This window comes from Ceratotherium simum, chromosome 8, assembly GCF_057802395.1.
Source record: "Ceratotherium simum simum isolate JZ-2026a chromosome 8, ASM5780239v1, whole genome shotgun sequence".
Lineage (NCBI taxonomy): Eukaryota > Metazoa > Chordata > Mammalia > Perissodactyla > Rhinocerotidae > Ceratotherium > Ceratotherium simum.
The window spans coordinates 4,511,328-4,531,524 of record NC_141907.1 but is presented as its reverse complement, the minus strand read 5'-3'; the positions used below and the strand labels follow the sequence as shown (position 1 = coordinate 4,531,524).

Below are 20,197 nucleotides of genomic sequence, written 5' to 3'. Positions count from 1 at the left end.
CAGGTCCTGACTGAGGGGAGGCTCAGCATTTCTCAGGAAGCCCCTGGAACCTCCGGTCAGTGGTGATGTTCTTAAGAATCCGACCCCAGGGTTAGGGAAACAGTGACCTGTGGGCAGAGCTGGTAGGTTCAGTTTGGAGAAAGGCTCAATCGACTGGTCCATGAAAATGGCATTTTGAAAACACGTGGTGGGGGGGTCATTAGGATATTTAGGATTCAACAGGCCATTTGAGGATCCCAAAGCCATCAGCTTTGATTTTTGGAGGGGAGCAGTTCCTTCATTTTATAGATGGGGAAAGTGAGACCCACAGGGGTCTGGAAATGTGCCCACGGCTGCTCAGAGACTGAGGAGTTTAGCCACAGACAGGACGTCTGTGTCCTGATTTCTGCTATAACCTCGTGTGGGTGGCCATCATCCCGCAGCACCTTTATGAGGTCTTACGTGAGTCAGCTCCATTCCACAGATGAGGAAACTGAGGTTCAGAGGGTTTATCTAACTGGCCCAGCGTCGTCCCACTGCACCACACCCTCCCTGTTTTATTGTAATCCGTCTGAGAGGTGGTGCCCGCGGTGCCGGGACGGCCTGATAAAGACAACGTGCGCAGCACGGCGAATGCTGTCTGCAGGTGGAGACGTGCACTGCGTTGCCCTTGGTCTCCACCAGCACTGGGCACCGGGACTCCCCCTAAACCAGCCTCCCCTTGGAGCGACAGATCTGTTAATGCCACTCAAGAGTCCTCGGCTGGTTAGCGAGGCTTCCTCCAGCTGCAGGGCCCTCACCATAAGCCCCTCTCAGGAGCTTTGAGATCCAGGCCCAGCGCCTTGTTTCCAAGTGCATTTCACAGGCTCATCGGAGAGCAGGGTGAAGAGCGGACTGTGAGTCCCTTGGGGCAGCGATCACCATCTGGGCTTGGAACTGAATTGTGGAGTGGAGGCAGGAGACAGGCTGGTGTGATCAAGGTGGGGGCGGGCTCCACTGCCCCCGAGGGTCTCTCCATGAGCTAAGTGTGGACGTCAAGCCTTCTTTTCCTTCTTAGGGAGAGAGCCCTCGGCCGCCTCCAGTGAGGGAACAGGCTGTGTGGTCCACCCTGGGCCTGTCTCTGGAATGACACCTGGGGCGGTGGGTGCGACGGCTGGGCTCTGGATGGGTATCTCTGGGGACCAGGGTCTGTCCCTGTGGAAGCCCCTTCCTTTCGCTGAACCTCAGTTTCCCCATTTCTAAGGTGAGAGTTGGATGAAGCCGTCCCAGGTCCCCATGGCTCTGTTAAATCTGTTTTCACGTATGCCTCCTTCCAGCCCCTCACCTTGGCCCGCCCTCCTTGCCTCCCTGACCCGGCAGATGGGCCTGGACAGGCTTGGTGGGACCGGGGTCCAACAGACACTCCAGTACATGAGAAGGGCTGGAGGGGCACTGAACTCGGGAACTCAGAGGGCGGGCAGCTGTGTCACGACCAGCTGCATTATTTACAGGGTCTGGTGCGTAACGAAAACTTGTTCAAACCTTTCGAATTGGTGAACAGCAGAGCACTAAAGCAAGTGCAGGCTCTGCTGAGCCTGGGGCCGGGAGGGCTGCTCAGGTCACGTGCCAGCCCGCGGGCCCCGGCTGCTGGGGCACTCCCGTGGGGGAGCCCCTCTGTGGGCTCTCTCTGGGTAAGGGGTGGGGTCTCGTGCCCACCCGGTTCTTGAGCTTCCCCGCCGAGGGTCAGGATGGGCGTCGCTGTGCGTGCCCCGTGGGGCTCAGGAACAGCGGGTTCACCACCCTTGGGTGGCGTTTGCTGGTGTCAGAAAGAGAGGGTGGTCCAGATGGACGGGCTCCGGGAGGAACCCGCAAGTGCCTGGGGGAGCAGGGCTGGCTGTGACAGTGGCCTGAGGGACAGCTTCTCTCTCCTCTCTGGACCAGCTTCTGCCCGGGGGTACTCATTCATTCCCTCACCGACTCATCCACTCATTTCTGCATTTGCTCAATGGATATCGGGGAGCTTTGCTCCGTGCTAAGCCTTGGGGAGTTAGGCTGGAGCCAAGTGGAACATGTCCCCTCCTGCGTGGAGCTTCCAGCCCCGCAGCCTCAGGGACGGGCAGGTGGGGGAAGTCCAGAGAGACTGGCTTCTCCGATGGTGCTACAGGCTGGCCTTTTAGGGTGGAGGGCTCCTGGGCCAGACCTGGGTGATGGCACACCCAGGGGAGACAGGGGTATCTGCGTGTCCCGTGCTTGCAAGGCAGACGTCACAGGGAGGTGGGGGCAGGGAGGACACGTGAACCAATGAAAGCCCTGGATTGGCCACAAGAGGTCCCTGGTTCTGCCACGTGCGATGTCAGGCAGGTCACTTGGCAGCTCTGTGCCTCGGTTTCCTCATCAGTAAAATGGGAACAATAGTGGTCGCCCCTCCCTGTGGGGCTGTGTGGGGACTGATGAGCTGATGCCCATAATGTGCTGAGTTGGCACAGAGTAGGCGCCCGGCACCCCCTCACTGTGAGCCTGCTCACCACCAGGGCCCCCAGGACCAGAAGTGAGAAGATGAGACTGAGTGTGACGTGGGACCCGAGGGGCCATGGTGACAACGACGCTGTCACCCGTCCTCCCTTGGGCAGGGGTAGCTCGCAATCCTTGTGTCCTCGGTTGTTCCTGATCGTCTGGAAGGACTCCTGTGGGCTGTGGGCTCAGGCGGCCTCAGGATGGGAGGAGACCCTTGGCAGTGGCTGGGCTGTAGAAGCACCCACTCACATTCCGGATTTTTTTCCCATCCAGATCTAAGCACCCGGAGCTACGGTAACACAGCAGCCACTGGAAGAACTGTTCCTAGATGTTTCACTTCCAAAGCTGTTAGCTGAGGACCCCAGAAGGGCATAGCATAATTTTCAGTTCTTTGAAACTACTTTTAATAGAAGTTTCTTCTGAAAACACGGACTTTCAGCCTCGAGTTACGAGCCCTGACTCTGATGTCACATCCCAGCTCGATGGCTTACGGGAGGTGTAGTTTGGGCACAGTATTTATGCTCTCTCTTTAGTTTCTTCATCGTCAGAGGGGGATGATAATAGGAGCTGCCTGGTAGGGTGCCGGGACGTATAAAGAGAGCTGATGTGTGTAAACCGCATAGCCCAGTCCTCTGCACGTCGGTCACTGAGCTGACGTCAGGGAGTGTAGCCGTGAGAGCGGGGGTCACTTCTTGGTTCATCCTCCCCTTCGCAGAGGGAGCTGGCTGTTATCTCCTTGTGGTAGATCCGGGAACTGAGGAGCACCGAGCTTGACAGGTCTGAGCCCAAGGCAGAGGGGCCCTCCCGCTGCCAACTGCAGTGTCAGGGGTGTTGGCCGGGGCTCTGCCAGGGCTGACCCCTCGCTCCGGGCAAGCACGACCTTGGGGCCTGGCCGTGGGGCCCAAGCTCTCATTCAGCTTAGTGGGTAAGGCGGCACCCGGAGAGCGACACTATCCACTGCACCAAGAGTGGAGGGTGCGTCCGATGGAAGAGGGCGACTTGTGAACGGATGGCCAGCAGGGGAGGGGCCTGCCCAGGGTGCTCGCCTCTGCCTGGCTTTGTGGCCTTAATCATTGTTCCTTTGGCAACGCCACCCTTATTTCTCAACACGTGGTTGAGTGCTCATTGTATAGCAGGGGCTGTGCCCAGTGCTGGGACATAGAACAGGACACAGTCCCCTCCCTCAGAGGGCTCGTTGTCTAGCGGTAGAAACAGACCCTGTGAGCTGTGTTGAGGGGGCAGGAAGCACAGGATCAGAGGGAGTATGCAGAGGGCATTGAACTCAGGGGAGGAGTCTGGGAGACTTCCTGGAGGTGGTGTCAATTGGACTGAGATCTGAAAGTTGAATTGGAATTAACCAAGGAATTAGGAGTGAGGGGCAGGGAAGAGGGTCCCAAGATGAGGAACAGCTTGTGTGAAGGCCCAGAATGGCTGGAGCTTAAACGAAGGGGGGTGAGTGTGAGTGGAGAGTCTCTGTGGAAGGGAGTGGGCTCAGTCATCGTCCACAGCGGCAGATCTAGTACACGTGGGCAGAAGTTACTAGGGGACAGAGCTCAGCCCACAGAAGGACCCAAGCACCACATTAGGGGATGAGCTCCCCGTCTCTCGAGGTGTGTGAGCAGAGCCCAGATGGCAGGTGCTTGATGAGGATGTGGGGTTGAGGATTCCACACTGGATGGGACCAGATTAAACAGACTCTGAGGTCTCTTCCAGCTGTCACACTCCAGCTCTCGAAATCCCCTGTGGCAACAGCAAGACTATAAAATATAAATCAATAGGTTAAAAATACGCTTGTCTCCCGCGCGTTCAGGCCCTGTCATTCTGCCTGCCTGCCTGCCTTCCTCCGTCATCAGAGGATTCTGGCCTGACTCGGGCGGCCTGAGAGCCTTGCAGGAAAAAATTGCTTTGTTCCCGAGCGAGGCCAGGCCATCCCGCCTGCACTGACGAGGCTTCGATTTTTTTTAATCATCGCTACCTCTAAAATGCACACCGTCTGGGCTCGGTTGACATCCCCCTCATATCTTCCCTGCTTTAATCACCAGGGTAAGAAAGATCAGCCAAACTGTGTCTGCAGCGGTCACGCCCCCAAGGATCGAGAGCGGAGAAAGTTCTGCTGGCGTGAAGGAGCCAAGCTTGGGCATGGCCAGTGTGGTGACCCCAAATTAACCAGGCTAACGGCTCCACTGGGAACCAGGGGGATTCCCTTTTGCCTCCCAGGGTTCCCATGGCAACAGGAGTGTTGGGAGCAGCTAATAGGACCTGGCAGTGAGTGAAATTCAGTTTGACGTGCGGGAAGTGCAGAGGCTAGAGGGGTAACGGGCGGTAAGGCTCTCTTCCCGCCGGGCGGGCCAATCTCCATTTTCTTTTGTTGTTTGTACGTTTGTTTCCAAGAACTCTTGGGTGCTCTTAAACACGTTTATTTTCATTTTTATAAACAGTCGTCTTTTCTGCAAGACAGGCTATGAAAACAGCTTTGTTAAGCACGGCCCAGTGTGTGTGGAAAATTGTTTAACGACAACAAAAAAAAGCGTGCGCGCCGTCGACGATTGATGGACCGCCTCCAGCTGTCCCGGCTGTTCTCGGCCTTCCCAGCCCACTGTCATCGGCTCTGCCCTCAGCCCGCTCCCAGGAAAGTCGCGACAGCGCGACTTCCGGGGCCTGCTCCTGTCTTGGGCGCAGCCCCAGTGGCTGTTTCTGGCTGGGCTTCAGGTCGCTCTTGAAGGTGCCGGTGGAGACAAAGCGCCATCTTCAGAAGCCTTGCTGATGGGTTCTTTACTCTCCCCGGGACCACCGCCTCCCTGTCCCTTTCACCGCAGTTTAGACTGTCCAGGGCTGAGTCTGAATTGTTCCCAGCGAGGGGCAGCTACTGGGTGGACCTCACGGGACTGGGATGTTCCCAAAGTCAGTCTGAAGAGCAGAAGCGAGTTTTCAGAGCAGAAACAAGGCCCGTGTCTGAGCTCTGGTGCCAGGTGGCCGGAGCCCCCGGGGATGCCAACGGGGAAAGGCCCCGGGCAGCTGACACTCGAGAGACCCCAAATCCTGGGGGCTGGGGGTGTCATCATATCTTCTGTGAGAACCTTGAAACACGCTGACTTCTGCCTCTTTCTTTCTGTTGCCATCACAGGTGATCTTGATCCTGACGAAGTATTACCATGCAGACATGGGGAAGGTTCTGGAAAGTTCCCTGTGGCGGTAAGTCAGCCCGAGGGTGGGCTTTTCTCCTCACACCCCAGTGCGTCTCCCGAGGCTGAGGGCTGAGATCCGAATGCCCACTGGAGCGGCCCCTGTGAGTTGGCAGACCTTTCTTTGTCTAGAAAATGCACACAGGAGAAGTTGAAAGCAAATGAAGAGTTTTGTCAGTGGGCACGGGCAGCGCCGGAGAGCTGACACCGATCAGAAAGCGTCTTTGCTTTCTTTCCTTTTCTTTCTGTTTCTCTCTCTCCCTTTTCTGCTCCCCGGAGGGAGGAAGAGGGTTCGCATTGTGAATTCAGGTCAGTGCACAATTTCCCTTCGCTTGTGCTCTGAACTTCAGACGCAGCTCCCGGGGCCACGAAATACACAGAGCCCGCTCATTGTTCAGGCGTTTTTCTTTCTTCCTGGCTCAGCCGAAGAGCTTGGTAAATAAATAACCCGCCGACGACGGGGGATATCTCTTTCTCTGTGTGATGTGACTTCAGTCTAAGGACATTAGGCAGCCCTTTGATGATTTAAGTGAGGTGGGAGAGAAGCAGGTTTTGAGAAACCATTTCGGTTATTATCATTCAATATTTACATCTGCTCCCCCAGGAAGGGGGAAGGAAGGTGCCCAGTGTCATGGGCTGGGTTTCAAAGCTTTTCTCAGGCAAGGATTCTGTTTCCTCTGTGCCCCGCTCACCGCTCCGCGTTCTCGGAGTGTTCAACCATTTTGGTTTCCAAGATGTGTTCCTCAAGTAATAATTCATTTTTCTATTTGAAATCCATAAAAATACTAAAACCTGCTGATCAAGACTCCTGATTTGTGTGCAACCATCTTGAGTTGATTTATTTTCGGCTTTTGGCTTTGCTGTTAGCTAAGGGGCTTGAGGGTTCCTTCTGTTGGTTCCTGTTGAGGGATTTTCGTGATGCTGGGAAAGTTGTGGACGTGGTAACCAGAGTTGGGTCCTTTCTTTGCTATATAAGGAGCAGTGTTGTCTTGGGGCCAGCCGGCTTGGTCACCCGTGGTGCTAGTGAGGCCAAGGTTGGGGACAGAGCCTCCCACGCTGCCCTGAGTTTTTCTTCGCCCTCCAACAAAAGCACCTGTCCCAGCCAGCCCTTCTCAGCTGTGGAATCACCTCCCAGTCTCTTCCCGCCTGCTTCCCAGTTCCTTCCAGCCTCAAGAGAAGGAGTCAGCGACGGGCCACGTTCCTACAAAGAGAACAGATGTCCTCCCGCCAGGACCCCCATGACTTTGTGTGTTGGTAGAGTGTAATTTCGTGCCTTGCAGCAGCTCATCTACCAAGGAGACTTAGGAGGATTGCTCTCAAAAAGACCGCTCCAGGGTTGGATGAGGCCGTTCGTTGTTCGGAGCGAGAGCGGAAAATGGCATGAGCATTACAGTTCAGTGAAATCTCCTGGGCCGCTGTCTGAGGGTTTACGTTCCAGGAGTGGTTTCAGGGCGAGGCTCCTTGGGAAGGGCCGGCCCCTGGAGGGGCTCCCTCTTACTAGGCGGATGGGCCAAGGACAGGTCCCCTCGGCTACAAAGTGGGCAGAGGCACCTGAGTCTCCTCCTCCAGGCAGGAGTCCTCAGCTACCTCGCTTGCCCCAACTCCTGCGTGTCAGTCGAGCACTGAAGGGCCAGCGACCTTCACCAGCACTCGCTGATCCATCCCGAATGCCAGGTTTCCTCCACTCTGGCAGCAAATCAGCGTGGCTGGCCACGAGGAAATGAGAGTCTTTTAAACGTTGTTTGAATAGCGAACGGTCCTTCCTGGTGTCATCTGTGCTCACACCGACAGAGTTGAGGGTGTAGTTAAAATTTGCTGGGGGTCCTTGTGGGGATGGTGGTGGGTGCGACTGACCTGGACCAGCCCCAGGGTGGGGGATCCAGTGCACCTTGTTGACGGGCTCCAGACTCAGAATTCCTCAGAAGCAGGCGGGGAGGCCAAGAGGCCAAACCACCCACCTCAGAGCTGCACCTCGGGGCTTCTCCTCCCGAGAGCCTCAGTCTCCTACCTGTGAAGTGGAGATAAAATACCCTTGAGTGCAAGGGTGTGAGGACCCAATGAGGTAACATATGAACGTCCCTAGAACGGTGCACAGTCTAAATTTAGTTTTCTTCAAAGCAAAGGAACAGATTTTAATGTTCCCTGCTCCTTTCTCATCACTGTCTCTGTACCCAGACGTTTTCACTCTTATCAAAAATACGTGCAAAAGCCTTCGTCATTTCAAGAAAGTTCAGCCCTGCCTCCACCCTGGGGCACAATTACTGTCTCTGTTTATCTTCTCTCCTGTGTGCCGACGTGTTTATGTAGTGAGACGCAGGATCGCGTTGTGCAACCTGCTTTCTTTCACACATCTCGCGTTTCCTGTTCTCCGTGCTGCACCGGGGCCCGCATCGTCATTTTTTTATGGCCGTGTACTGGCCCCTCAAGTTGATTCCTTCTAATACTTAGCTGTGATGCTGTCATAAAAAATTTAGGCCTGCAGTTTTCCTTTTCATTTTGTTCCCTGGGATGAATCTTGGGGAGTTGCGTTCCTGAGCCAGAGAGTGTGAGCAGATTTATGGCTGCAGCACTGAATTCTTTTTCAGGAGGAAAGCAAGCCTCCACGGGGGGCGGGGCCCTGCCTCCTGGCCGGTATTCTTTCTGACGGCTTTTGTACAGCTTCCTAACCTAACAGGCCCAAACAGACCTCAGTGTTGTTGTAATTTGCATCCCTTTGATTCCTAGTGAGAGTGAGCAGTTTAGTGTTTAATTACTAATCACGTTTCCTCTTACGAGCGCGTTATGTCCTCTCTACTCGGGGACTTGTGTGAATATTGTTCAGAAGTGTAAAGATTGCCATTGGTCTTTTGTCGGGATGCCACCCCACCCTTTGTCTGCTGTTTAAGGCCCGTGTAGGCAGGAGTTTGGCAGTGCCCGAGCCTGGAGAACACGGATTAAATGGGGTTGTTAAAGACATACTTATTGAACGTGCGCTGAACCTCCCAAGAATTCACCTGCGTAATCGCAATAAATACATTTTTAATGACAAGTATGGTATTTACTTTCTGGAAGTGGCTCTCCGAAATCTAAGCTGAATGCATTTTTAATTGTCCTGCGTTTCATGGGCCACATGTCAGCAGCGGCTCCCTCCCGGCTTCGATGATCCAACCCTCTGCCCCTTTCTTCTGGGTCAGTGGTGTTCTCCACTCAGCCTCTGGGACCCTTTGATTTAGTGCTAGAAGGGGTGGGGAGGGAGCGAGCCCCTCCCTGCTGGGAAAATCGCTATCTGGCATCAGGGGTTGGAAGGCATAGAGCTGGTCCTCCACCTGCATCGCCCCTCCCAGAGCCGCCCAGGACCAATGGGAACCAGAGGAGCATCTCACTCAGACCAGCCCACCCTGCCCTTGCCCGCACGTCCAGTTTGTGCCAGCGTGTCGGGGCTGCTGGAACGAATGACCACAGGCTGGGGGCTTAAAACAATGGGAATTGACTCTCTCACAGTCCTGGAAGCCTGAAGTCTGAAATCAAGGTGTGGGTGGGGCCACACTCCCTCTGAGGCTCTAGGGCAGGATCCTCCTGCCTCTTCCAGATCCTGGTGCTGGGGGCATTCCATGTGGCCGCATCACTCCAATCTCGGTCTCCGTCTTCCCGTGGCCTTCTCCTGTGTGTCTGACCTCTGTGTGTTCCTTATAATGACATGGATCATTGGATTTAGGGTCCACCTGGCTATGCAAGATGATCTCGTCTCAAGATCTCTAACTTGATTCCATCTGCAAAGACCCCTTTTCCACAGAAGGTCACACTCACAGTCTCCGAGGGTTAGGACATGGATAGATCTTTTTGTCACCACCATTCAGCTCACTGCACAGTCCTTCATCAAACTCTGGTGATACCACCTGGATCCGATTTCCTGAATGGCTCTTGCATCTGTGCCCGTCTCCCCGTCCCCTCAGCCATGCTCTCTCTCCGCCTTTCTACCCTCATGGGGTCCCAGAAGACTTCCCCAGCTCACCCCCAGCACTCCTCGCTCCCCCTCCAGGCCCCACTCCCTACAATGCTCCAGGGACTTGAGAGGCACACGCCCTCGGTGGCTCCTCGTGGCCAGCTGTGATCCCGACCCTCCCTGTCCCAGCCCAGGTCGGGGAATTCGGTGGGCAGAGCCAGGAGCTGCTGTGACCAGTGTAGAAGAACGCAGGCGCTCGTGGCGCCTCTGAGGCATTCACGTGCAATATGTGTCTACTGCATGACAGAGCTGTAGCGATGTTAAAATAAAGAGAAATAGTGTTTGAAATGTGAAAATCAGCAACAAAATGCTCTGTAGATGGCCCCCCACGCTCCACGTCTGTCTTGCGGGAGGATGTCACTAGGTTCTTCCCGTGGTTCGGGGCACGCACTGCCAGGTGCTGGAAAGTTCAGACTGATCGGGTGACCCGCAGGAGCTGAGGGGGCTCCCGGGATGCTGGACGTTCAGTCTGAAAACCAGGAGCAACTGCTTTTCCATTGCCGCCTGAGCCCTCCTGCCTTTCTAGACCCTGTTTTCCTGATAGCGGCTCCGCCCGTAACTGTAGTTCTGTTTAAGTTCCGTGTGTGATTTGTGCTTCATACATAAAGATTAAGATTTTTCACACCCCTCCGGAACCAATTTTGGCCGCCTTGAGGGAGATATGGTCCCCAGTTGAAGATCCACATCCTAGAGAAGGGCTTCTCCCACCTTCGGATGCCTGGGAATCACCGGGGGTCTGGTTACAGCTCAGATTCTGACCCCAGGTCTGGGCGGGCCTGAGCCTCCGCAGTTGTAACAAGTTCCAGACGATGCTGATCTGTTGGTCCATGGAGCCCACTCCGAGTGGCACTTAGCAGTGCCTGGCATCCGTGTCCCACCCCAGAGACGCGCATTGGCTGGTTCTGGGCGACGGCCGGGGCGCAGTTTCAGGAGCTGCAGGGTGCTGCCGGCTAGCCTGAGCTGGGGTCCTGAGAGGCCCATTTGGTGTCTCTGCAGCTGGATCCCGAATGGCCAGTGAGGCTCAGCTGTCTCATAAATGCTCTAAAAAAGGTAAAAGCAAGCCATCGAGGGTTGAGCAGCATCCCATGTGTAGATAGCGGGGTCCTCAGCAGGAGGTAGTAAGAGTCACCTGGAAAGCTCTTAAAAAACACCACTGCCCAGGCCTTGCCTTGGAAGACGTGGCCTCAGTGTGGGATTTCTCAGAAGTCCCCAGGAGGGGCTGAGTTAGAGCACTTCTCAGACTTCCCTGGCACTCCAGTCTCATGGTCTGCATTTCTGACAGGCTCCCGGGGTCCACCCAGGCTACTGGGCCAGGGGCCACACTTAGAGTAGCCAGGAGTTGGGCTGGTTAGGAGTGAGGCTTCCCAATGCACTTGGAATAACATCCAAGCCACACCCCCTGCAAAGACACTGTACCCGCTGGCCTCTACCCCACTCCCATCCCAGCTCCTGCCACTCTCCCCCTTCCTCCTCAGTCTCCAGCACACCAGCCTGCTGGCTCAACCTAGACCATGCCCAGCTCGGTCCACGTAAGGGCCTGTGCCTGTGTGGCTGCCTGCCCGCAGTGCACTTGGCATTGACTGTAGCTACTGGCTCCTCAGGGACATTCAGTCTCAGCATAAACCTCTTTTCCTCAAAGAGGCCACCCCACCACTCAGTGAGAAGTAGCCGCCAGGCATTCTTTATCACATCTCTAGTTGAGTGTGGGAATTCTTGTATATGGTTCCCCCCTCTCCAAGAACACACTCTGATTGAGGATGAGGATCTGTCCTGGATCCACCTGATGATTGCTCGATGCCTACAACCTAGCACACAACTGGCACAGGAGGTGATGCTGGGCATTAGATGGATGGATGGATGGATGGATGGACAGATGGACGTACAGATGGGCAGATGGATGCACAGATGGACAGATGGTGGATGGATGGATGGACGGATGGATGGATGGTGGTGTGGGAAACCTTGCTGAGACCTAGAAGACCCTTTACCTCCGTGGGGCCAGCCGGGGTGGGGCGGGGCGTGGGGGCCAGGAGCACAGAGTTGGCTGCGATGCTGTCAGACAGAGCAAGAGGGTCTGGGAGCATTCTGGGCTGGAGAGAAAGCTGACTTGGTCCCCTTCTCCATGTGCTGACCCTCTCTGTGTCGCAGCCCCTGGGCCTGTCTGCGACCTCACACTGAGCTTGGCTGTCGGGCAGAATGGATTTGAAGTGCCAGCCCCAGTCCCACAACCCAGCTGACACTGTACCTGCACCACCCCTGAACCAGGATGGCATGAAAGCCATGCCAGCCCTACAGTTCTGTCAGCACACATGACCCTGGACAGGACCTTCAGCCGGGGCAACCTCGGAGTACTGGGGGTGGGGTGGGTCTCAGGTTTGCCCTCAGAGTGACTTGGGGGATCCCATCCCCTCTTTTGGGGTGGGCTGGGGTCCTCACTTTAATCACGACATCTTTAACACATGCAGGAAGCACAGAACGTCATAGATGCCCAGGTACCCGTGTGTCAGACACAAGCCAGGGCTCAGCAGGTAATCCAGGAGCTTCCTTCCTTCCCCGCCCCCACTGCGGTCACGTTGGGGTCGTATGATCAGTCTGGGCCGGTGGATGGTGAGCAGGGATAATATGCATTAAGCTACTGGAATTTAGGGCTTCGGCTGTCACCGCAGCAGAGCCCCGTCTAGCCCAACACGGCTCTCTAGCTGTAGTAGATGTTGATTTTTTTCTGTTTGAGATCTCCAGCTCTTAAAGAAATACACTGTTACAGATTCTGGTCAAGCCTAACTCTCTCCCCACTCCCCCCACCCCCGCCATTGCTACCCAGCAGTAGCCACCATCTTGGAATGGGCGTGGGTCATCCCCAAGTATGCCTGATATGTTAGTACCCATGTGTGTCTGTCCACAGTCAGTACGTTCTACTGTTTAGCGTGTTTTAAAGACTGATACAAGTGGCACCATGCTGCCTTTTGGAATTTGATTTCTACTCCCAGTTTTGCTTTGCTCACTTATCCGTGGAGCACACGTAAGCTGGTTGAGTTGCACCTTCTTGTGCTGCGGGCATGCCACGACTTCTGCACCCCAGAGTCTGCTGTTCCCGTCGGGGCTGCAGGAGCGTCCACACGTGTCTCCGGTCCTCTTTCTCTCCCTGTTGCCGCTCTGTCTGCCAGTGACGGCTGCTCCGGACGTTTGGAGTCATCAGACTTGACGCGTCTGCATTCCAGTGGGTGTGAGAGTGTAGCTCACTGCTGTTTTCTCTTGCGTTCTCGTGATTCCTCGTGAGCCTGAACATACTTTCCTCTGTCTGTTGACTATTCAGGTCTCCTCTGCTGGGATTCGCCTGTTCATGTCCTGTGCCCATCTTTTTCTGTTGGGTTGCTGAACTTTTTCTTAAACCCTGCCTCTCCATCACATAGCCTAAGTCCTCTCAAGGACCCTTTGTTTTAAGACCCGTGTCCTCCGAATGTGTCTCGAGCTCGTACCACGTGCCGTTCATTCTTTCCCAACACCTTCTAAGAACGGTTCTTCCTAGGAATGTTTTTTTCTATGCTTCAAAGTGTGATTCTTAGAAGAGTGTTTCTGTGTATTAGTCAGCTATTGTGACAATAAAGCTGTGTGATAGCCACCCCCAAACTCGGCAGCATGCACCAAGCGCTTGTTCTCACAGCCCTGCTGGGCTGTGGTCTGGCGGCCTTGGACTGGGCTTGGCTGGGCAGCTCCGCTTCAGGCTGCAGGTGGCTGGCCTGGGTCTGCTCCATCTGTGTTTGTTCTGGGACCCAAGCCTAGGGGGGCCGGGCCACCAGGACGTGTTCTTCTCATGCATGAACTGGAGCTCAAGGGCCAAGCCCATCCACACGAGCGCATTTAAGGCTTCTGCTCACATCACATCGGCTAGAATTCCATTGGCCAAAGCAAGTCACGCCGTCAAGCCCAGCACCAGCGGGGCGGGGGGGGGGTGCAGTCAGCGGGGGCACGGGGAGTGGAGGGGGGTGAACGTCTGCTGAATGGCAGTTGAAAATATCACAGCTGGTCATAGGTGTTTCCAGAAAATACATGTTTTGTGGTCATATAAGTTTGGTAAACATACTGAGGTTGAAGAAAATCAATCAGGTTTCTTTGCAGCGGGACTCGTTGGAGTCTAACACGTCAGGACAGATCACACGTCTCCAGGAGAAGGTTGTGTGGCATTTCTCCATCTCATCTGACGCCATAATCTTTAATTTTTATTTTATTTAAATTTTGTTTCATTTTAAATTTTAATTTAATTTTTATTTGCTGAATTTTATTTTATTTATTTTTATTTTATTTATAGATTTTAATATTTAAGTGTCATTTTATTTTTGTTCTGCTGAGCATTTCCTGGGACGGGTTTTTCCGTGGAACACACTTTGGGAAGCTCTGTTCTGTAGATGTTGTGTTCCAGCAGGGCTGGCATTTGAGATTTTCACATCACTTCTGTTTACCTAGAATGTGGCTGTGTTGCCGCACCATTCTATTTAAAGTCAGAGTTGGGTCTATGTTCTATGGTGTCTCCCTCTCGCTCCATTTTTTTAACAAATAGGATTTCAGCGTGGTGTGTTGCAAATGTAGAGTCTGAGGAATCTGAGTGGTCAAACCACGGCCATCACGGCCCTCCTGATATTCACTGATATGAAGAAGCATCGAGTCCTTCTCTGCGGAGGGTGACCACCCGGGGGCGGGGCTGTCCACACAGCTCATCCATCCTCAGGGTGAGATGAACAGAGCCTAGCTGTGTGCAGAGCCCATGGGCAGCCCCAGTGGGTGTGTCACAGCGTGTCCCTCAGGGGCCTGAGTGTCAGGGCCAGCAAAGGACTGTTGTGCCAGTAGGGCCTTACAGCGAGATAACGTGGGGGCTCACAGCCACACTTTTCAGGTGGGAAAATGAAACACATGATATGCTTTGCCCTTTGGTGGCCTGACAGGAGCGGGGACTTCAGAGAGGAAGCCCCAGACTGTTGTGAGCTTTACCCATGGGCTAATCGCAGGCTCTGGGATTTCTCTGTGGGCCATGCTGCTGCGTGGTCTGTGCCCCCAGAGGGATCTTGGTTTCAGTTCTGGCTCCGTAACTTCCCTGCTGTGCGACCTCTCCGGGCCTCATCCGTGCCATGAGCCTGAGCGCAGGCCTCGCGGTTACTCGTGAAGATGGCAACAGATAACGCACGGAAAACGCTTGGCACTTAGTAGGTGTCAGAGGTCCACTTCCTTCCTCAGTCCATTACCTTAAAGTGTCTGGTTGGCTTCTCACCAGCTGCATCCTTGCTCCCAAGGCCAACCTTGCTCTGTGTTTGCCTTATCATCACCGTGGAGATCTGAGTTTGATTTAAACAAGACTTGGAGCAGATAGAGATCGAGAGAGGCACTTACTTAAAAGCTTTCAGGGTTTGAGTCTATTCAATAAGTAATTCAATTTGAATCAACAGTTTGATGAGGTCAGGCTCCGAGGTCTTGAGGTGCCTGTAAAATGCCCTGGGACAAGATCTAGGGTGGCTGAGAGGTCACGAGAAGTTTGAGGAAATCCCTCAGCGTCCCTAGCCCCCAAGCCTCTTCTCCCTCCATCTTGACTCCAATTCCTGCCTTTCCTCAGGTCCTGGCTCCCTCTGTCCCACCCTCTGAGGACCCCTTCCTGTCACTGGTGGTGACTATCTTCTCTGCCTACTGAACTTCTCTCCCTTCCTTTTCCCTCTTCCCTTCCTCCCTCTGTCTCTCCCATTCATCCTTTCATCTCCATCTATCCATCTATTCTCCATCTATCCATCCATCCATCCATCCCTTATTCACACATTCATCATCTATCATACATCCATCATCCATCCATCCATCCATCCATCCACCCACCACCTATCTATCCATCCACCTATCTATCCATCCGTCCATCCATTCATCCATCCATCCATCCTCCTATCTGTCCATCCATCCATCCATCCATCCATCCATCCATCCATCCATCCACCTATCCATCCATCCATCCATCCATACACCCACCCACTCGCCTATCTGTCCATCCATCCACCCATCAATCCACCCATCCATCCACCCATCCATCCATCCATCCGTCCATCCTCTATCCACCCATTCATCATCCATCAGGCATCCACCTATCCATCCATCCACCAATGCATCCATCCATCCATCCATCCTCTATCCACCCATTCATCATCCATCAGGCATCCACCTATCCATCCATCCACCAATCCATCCAACCCCCATCCCTCCATCCAGGCTCTGAGTTTGAGTAAGCTCTGGTAAATGACCCCCAAGACTCACAGTTTTGTGGGGAGTACAGATAAGCAAACAACCCATGATGATGGTATGGGACTGAGAGAACCAAGGAAGCACTAGACACCTCCATTCTGGTGAGTAGAGGAAGTGGTAGTCAGGGAAGACTTTCTGGAAGAAGATCCAGCCCCAGTCCTGGGGACCACAGTCTCCCTCTCTTCCAGGGCAGCTCTCCCTACACAGTACGGTTCATGTTGTTATGGCTACAGTGGCTTCTCACATGTGCTCAGCCTCACCATCCGCAGCATCCATCCTGCCAAACTCTGTCAAATCCATGTGCAGCAGATACCAAAAATCCTTCTGTAACCCAAGGCTGCATTCTAGAAGTGCAGCTGCCGGCTTTGGCAGGTGATGGGAACATTCTGGCCGTCTCATCCTAGTCAGGCCCAAGTCCTGGCTTCCCGGGTGGGACCTACCCCTAGGGAGCCACATCCCGCCTCCACTCATGCACATGTCCTGTGCCATCGGTGGTTTCCTCCCTCCCTCTCCTGCATCCTGCTCCTCTGCCTCTGTTGCTGCAGGCCAGAGAGGCCACCCCCAGGCTCTAGAAGAGTTCTCGGGGGAAAAACAGACACGAGCAGAAAGTCCACAGGTTCCTGGGTTCTTCCAAATGGCCCTGGCAGCTTCTGCCCCGAGCGAGTGCTTGTTCTGAATTTAGCTTTCCGACTGTCTGCAGGGAGAGCTGGTTTCTCTTCAGCGATGATGACGGCCCAGCCCATGCAGGCGACCCTGTACATTTGGACAGCACAGCTCCCCAATCCATGTGATCATTTCACATGCTTTTTGAGAAACAGGAGACAGATGCTCACAAGGAGGGGCAGCCTGTGAATTTTGAGGTGATCTGATTCTTAGGCCTGCATTTAGCCAAGAACCATCTTGTTGGTCCTTGGGACACTTGCGGATTCTCCCTCTAGAGTCTTGCCCACACCCTGTCCTTGGCAGGGGATGCCCTTGCAGGCCTCTGCACCCCCAATGGGCCTTGGCAGCAGCCTCCTCAAGGACTCTCCTGCTTCCCCTGTCCCCTGTCCCTGCTGTGCTCAGATGCCCCCGCTCCACCCCCACCCCGGCTGGGCCAGGCGCCTCCTCTGGGCTCCCCCAGACCCTCGCCCACAGCCCCTGCTCATCTCTTCTGGGATCTGGGGTTTCCTCTGTTCTCTGCACCTGGAAACTCTGGAGCAGACATGAGCCCAGGGGTTTGCTGATCTGAGTCGAAATCCACAAAGCACCGCTGGCGAATTCAGTGGTAATCCCTCGCATTTCCTCAAGACAGGACGCTGTATGATGCCATTAGCCCTTTTTAAAAATGTTCTTGATAAGGGTGTTGCTAAATTCATCTCCAGAAAATTCTCCCTAAAAAATACCTTATTTTTAAAAATTATAATACATGATCATCGTAGAAATTTTGGAAACTATAAAATAAATGAGGCATAAAAACAATCCCGTGTTAACCCACTTTATGAGATTACAACTGTTAATATTTGAGATGAATATCCTCACTAGTCTTTTTATGATGCAAATATATACGTTTTATAAATTTTGAATCCCAATTTAATATTATGTATTCAACATTTTCCTACGCTCCTACATATTTTCAAAACCACTATTTTTAGTGGCCGTATAACGCACTCTCAGCTGAAGGAGGTGTTATTTATTTAACCAAATCCTCATTTCAGACATCTGCGTCATTGTCAGTTTTCACTAACGTGAGGACGGACAGAAGGCTGTGCTGAATGGCCTTGTGTGTTTGTTGTTCCCCCATCTCGGATTCTTTTCTTGGGATGAATTCTGAAGCGTGGACCTTCTCTCCTGCATATCGGATTACAGGGTACCGGGATCTCAACGTGTGTTTGAGTGTGTGCAGGGTTTGTCTCCGAGGCTGTGTTGATGGTACTGGGGAGTGGAGAAATTAAAGAGCCGTTTAGACAAGAGGAAAGAAGGGAACTGTGAGGAGACCTGCCTCCTTTCCTGCGAATTACCTCCAGCGGAAGGAGAGCCTTCGGCAGCAGGACAGGGTTGCGGCCACCTGTTCTGGAAATTCTGTGAGTGGGTGGAGGCCTCTGACCTTGGCCACCCCAAGCCCCAGTCGTTTACAGTTGCTTCCCGAGGTCCTGCAATGTGTCAGGCATGCTGCAGGCATTGAAGATTCAGAATGAACAGAACCCCGGGTGTTTGCCATCCAGGACTGCATCAACCTGTGGGAGAGCAGAGAGTCCAAGATGGAGCCCTACAGTATGTGCGCTGTGACGCACAGCTGAGCCTCAGGGCATGGGGTGCCCAGGCCTACCCCAGGGCATGCTGGGGCAGGCTCCCATAAGAGGGACCTTGGAAATGGGTTCTGAAGGATGAATGGAAGTTCACCAGGCGGAGAAGGAGGGAAGGTGAAGCAAGGGAAGGCAATCTAGGCGGTGGGAGCAGTGAGGCAGTGGTGCAGAGGCCGGGAAATGCCCGGGGATGGGAGAATGCCATGGTCAACAGCCAGGCTGGTACACAGGATTTATTCATTTTCTCTTGAAATGAATTACCACAAACTTAGTGGCTTAAAACAACATAAATTTATTAGCATACAGTTCTGGAGGGCCTAAGTCTGATATGGGTCTCACTGGCTAAAATCAAGGTGTTGACAAGGCTGCATTCCTTTCCTGAGACTCTAAGGGAAATTCTTTTCCTGGCCTTTTCCAGCCTCTAGAGGCCTCCTGCTTTCCTTGGCTCGTGGCCCCCTCCTGTGTCTTCAAAGCCAGCAGTGTTGCCTCTCTCTGCCTCTTCTTTTGTTTTCCCCTCTTTCTCTGACCGTAGCTTGGGAAAGGTTCCCCCTTGTAAGGACCCATGTGATTAGATTGAGTTTATTTGGATAATTCAGGACAATCTCCCCATCTCACAGTTCTTAACTTAATCACATCAGCAAAGTCCCTTTTTTCCATAAGGTGACATATGCATAACCTCTAGGCTTTAGGATGTGGATATGTTTGGGGGTCCATTATTCTGTTGACCACACAGGGCATGAAGGCATCCAGAGATGGTGGCCCTTAGGTTGTCTCTGTGTCTTTGGCCAGTTGAAGGCCTGACTGGGGCACCAAGATTGAACACAAGATATTAAGACAGGTTTCCAGATGATCGAATTCTGTAAACATTTCTTGAGCATCCTCTTTGTGCTAGCACTTTGCCAGGTCTTAGGATTGGCCGTGAATGAGACACCAAACTTGTCAGAGAGGAAGAGACTGATGGGGGACCAACATCTAGTGTTGAGGATACCACAGGAGAGGGTAATTGGGCATATCAGAGGAGGCGATGTCTGAACTGGGATTTGAAAGACGAATAGGAGTTTTCCGGGCAGACAGGCAGGGGGAAGACATTCTAGACAGAGGAGATGTTATGTGAAAGAACACAGAGGCATGAAGCACCTGGTGTGAGAGGAATCCTGAGAAGCTTGGAGTGGCTAAAATGTGAGGTGGGCAGAGGATGGTGGGAGGGTGCTGGTGAGTCCCTCGAGGGTTGGACCAAGGAGGCCTCGTGTCAGCCCAAGAGCATCAAACTCTATCCTATAGGTGTGGGGAGCTCTGTGTGGGTTTGTGGATCCAGGCAAGCACACGGCTGCAGCATGTGGAGGGGACAGGGAGGATGCAGTCTCGGGGTCTTGGGAGGTACAACTTAGGCCAACGGGCAAAGCGGAGCACGGAGGCAGGGATGGGGTATTCGACAAGATGCTGGACTGCAGGCCTTGTTCCTCCTTGCCCTCCGGGACCCCATGAGAGCAGAGTCCCATTCCCTGTGGCTCTTGGGAGGGGCTGAGTCTGGGGGGACCCCAAATGTCACATTCTTCCCTCACACACAGCCCGCGCCCCCTCCCTCCTATCCCTGCCATCTGCAGAAGCCCAGAGCCAGGTCCCCTGCCCTTCGCATTCAAGTCTCACTCTGCCCTGGAGATTTACTGCATTTTAATAAAACTCCCTGAGTGGGAAACATATGAGAAAACTGTCTTTGTTTTCTATTATGTAATAAACCTCGCCTGAGTGTGCTTTGAAGGATGGAGCCATAAACCTGTTTACAGGGCGAGTAGCATCCGGGGAATGTGCCCGCGGCGAGTGGCTTCGAGGGTTCCCGCGCAGCTGTTCATTACTGGAGCCGGGGACAGGCGCTCCTCCCCTCTGAGCCCTGGTTCCTTGGCTGCAAAAGGGCGCTGCCTGATTGAGTCCAGCCTCTTGGTGAAGTTTGCTTGGCACAAGGTCCAAGACGCATAGCTGTTATTGTTATGCTATGAATGTTATTTTCTTCT

The 20,197-nt window shown here is 53.7% G+C and overlaps 1 protein-coding gene across 2 annotated transcripts in view; it reads left to right on the top strand.

Annotated features, from left to right (window-relative positions):
• Window positions 1-20,197, top strand: part of SORCS2 (sortilin related VPS10 domain containing receptor 2) — a 512,852-nt gene that overhangs the window by 194,774 nt on the left and 297,881 nt on the right. For both annotated transcript variants that reach the window (XM_087434882.1, XM_087434881.1), the window contains exon 2: window positions 5,597-5,664. In XM_087434882.1, the coding sequence (XP_087291008.1) occupies window positions 5,597-5,664 (68 nt within the window). The remainder of the gene's footprint in view (window positions 1-5,596; window positions 5,665-20,197) is intronic.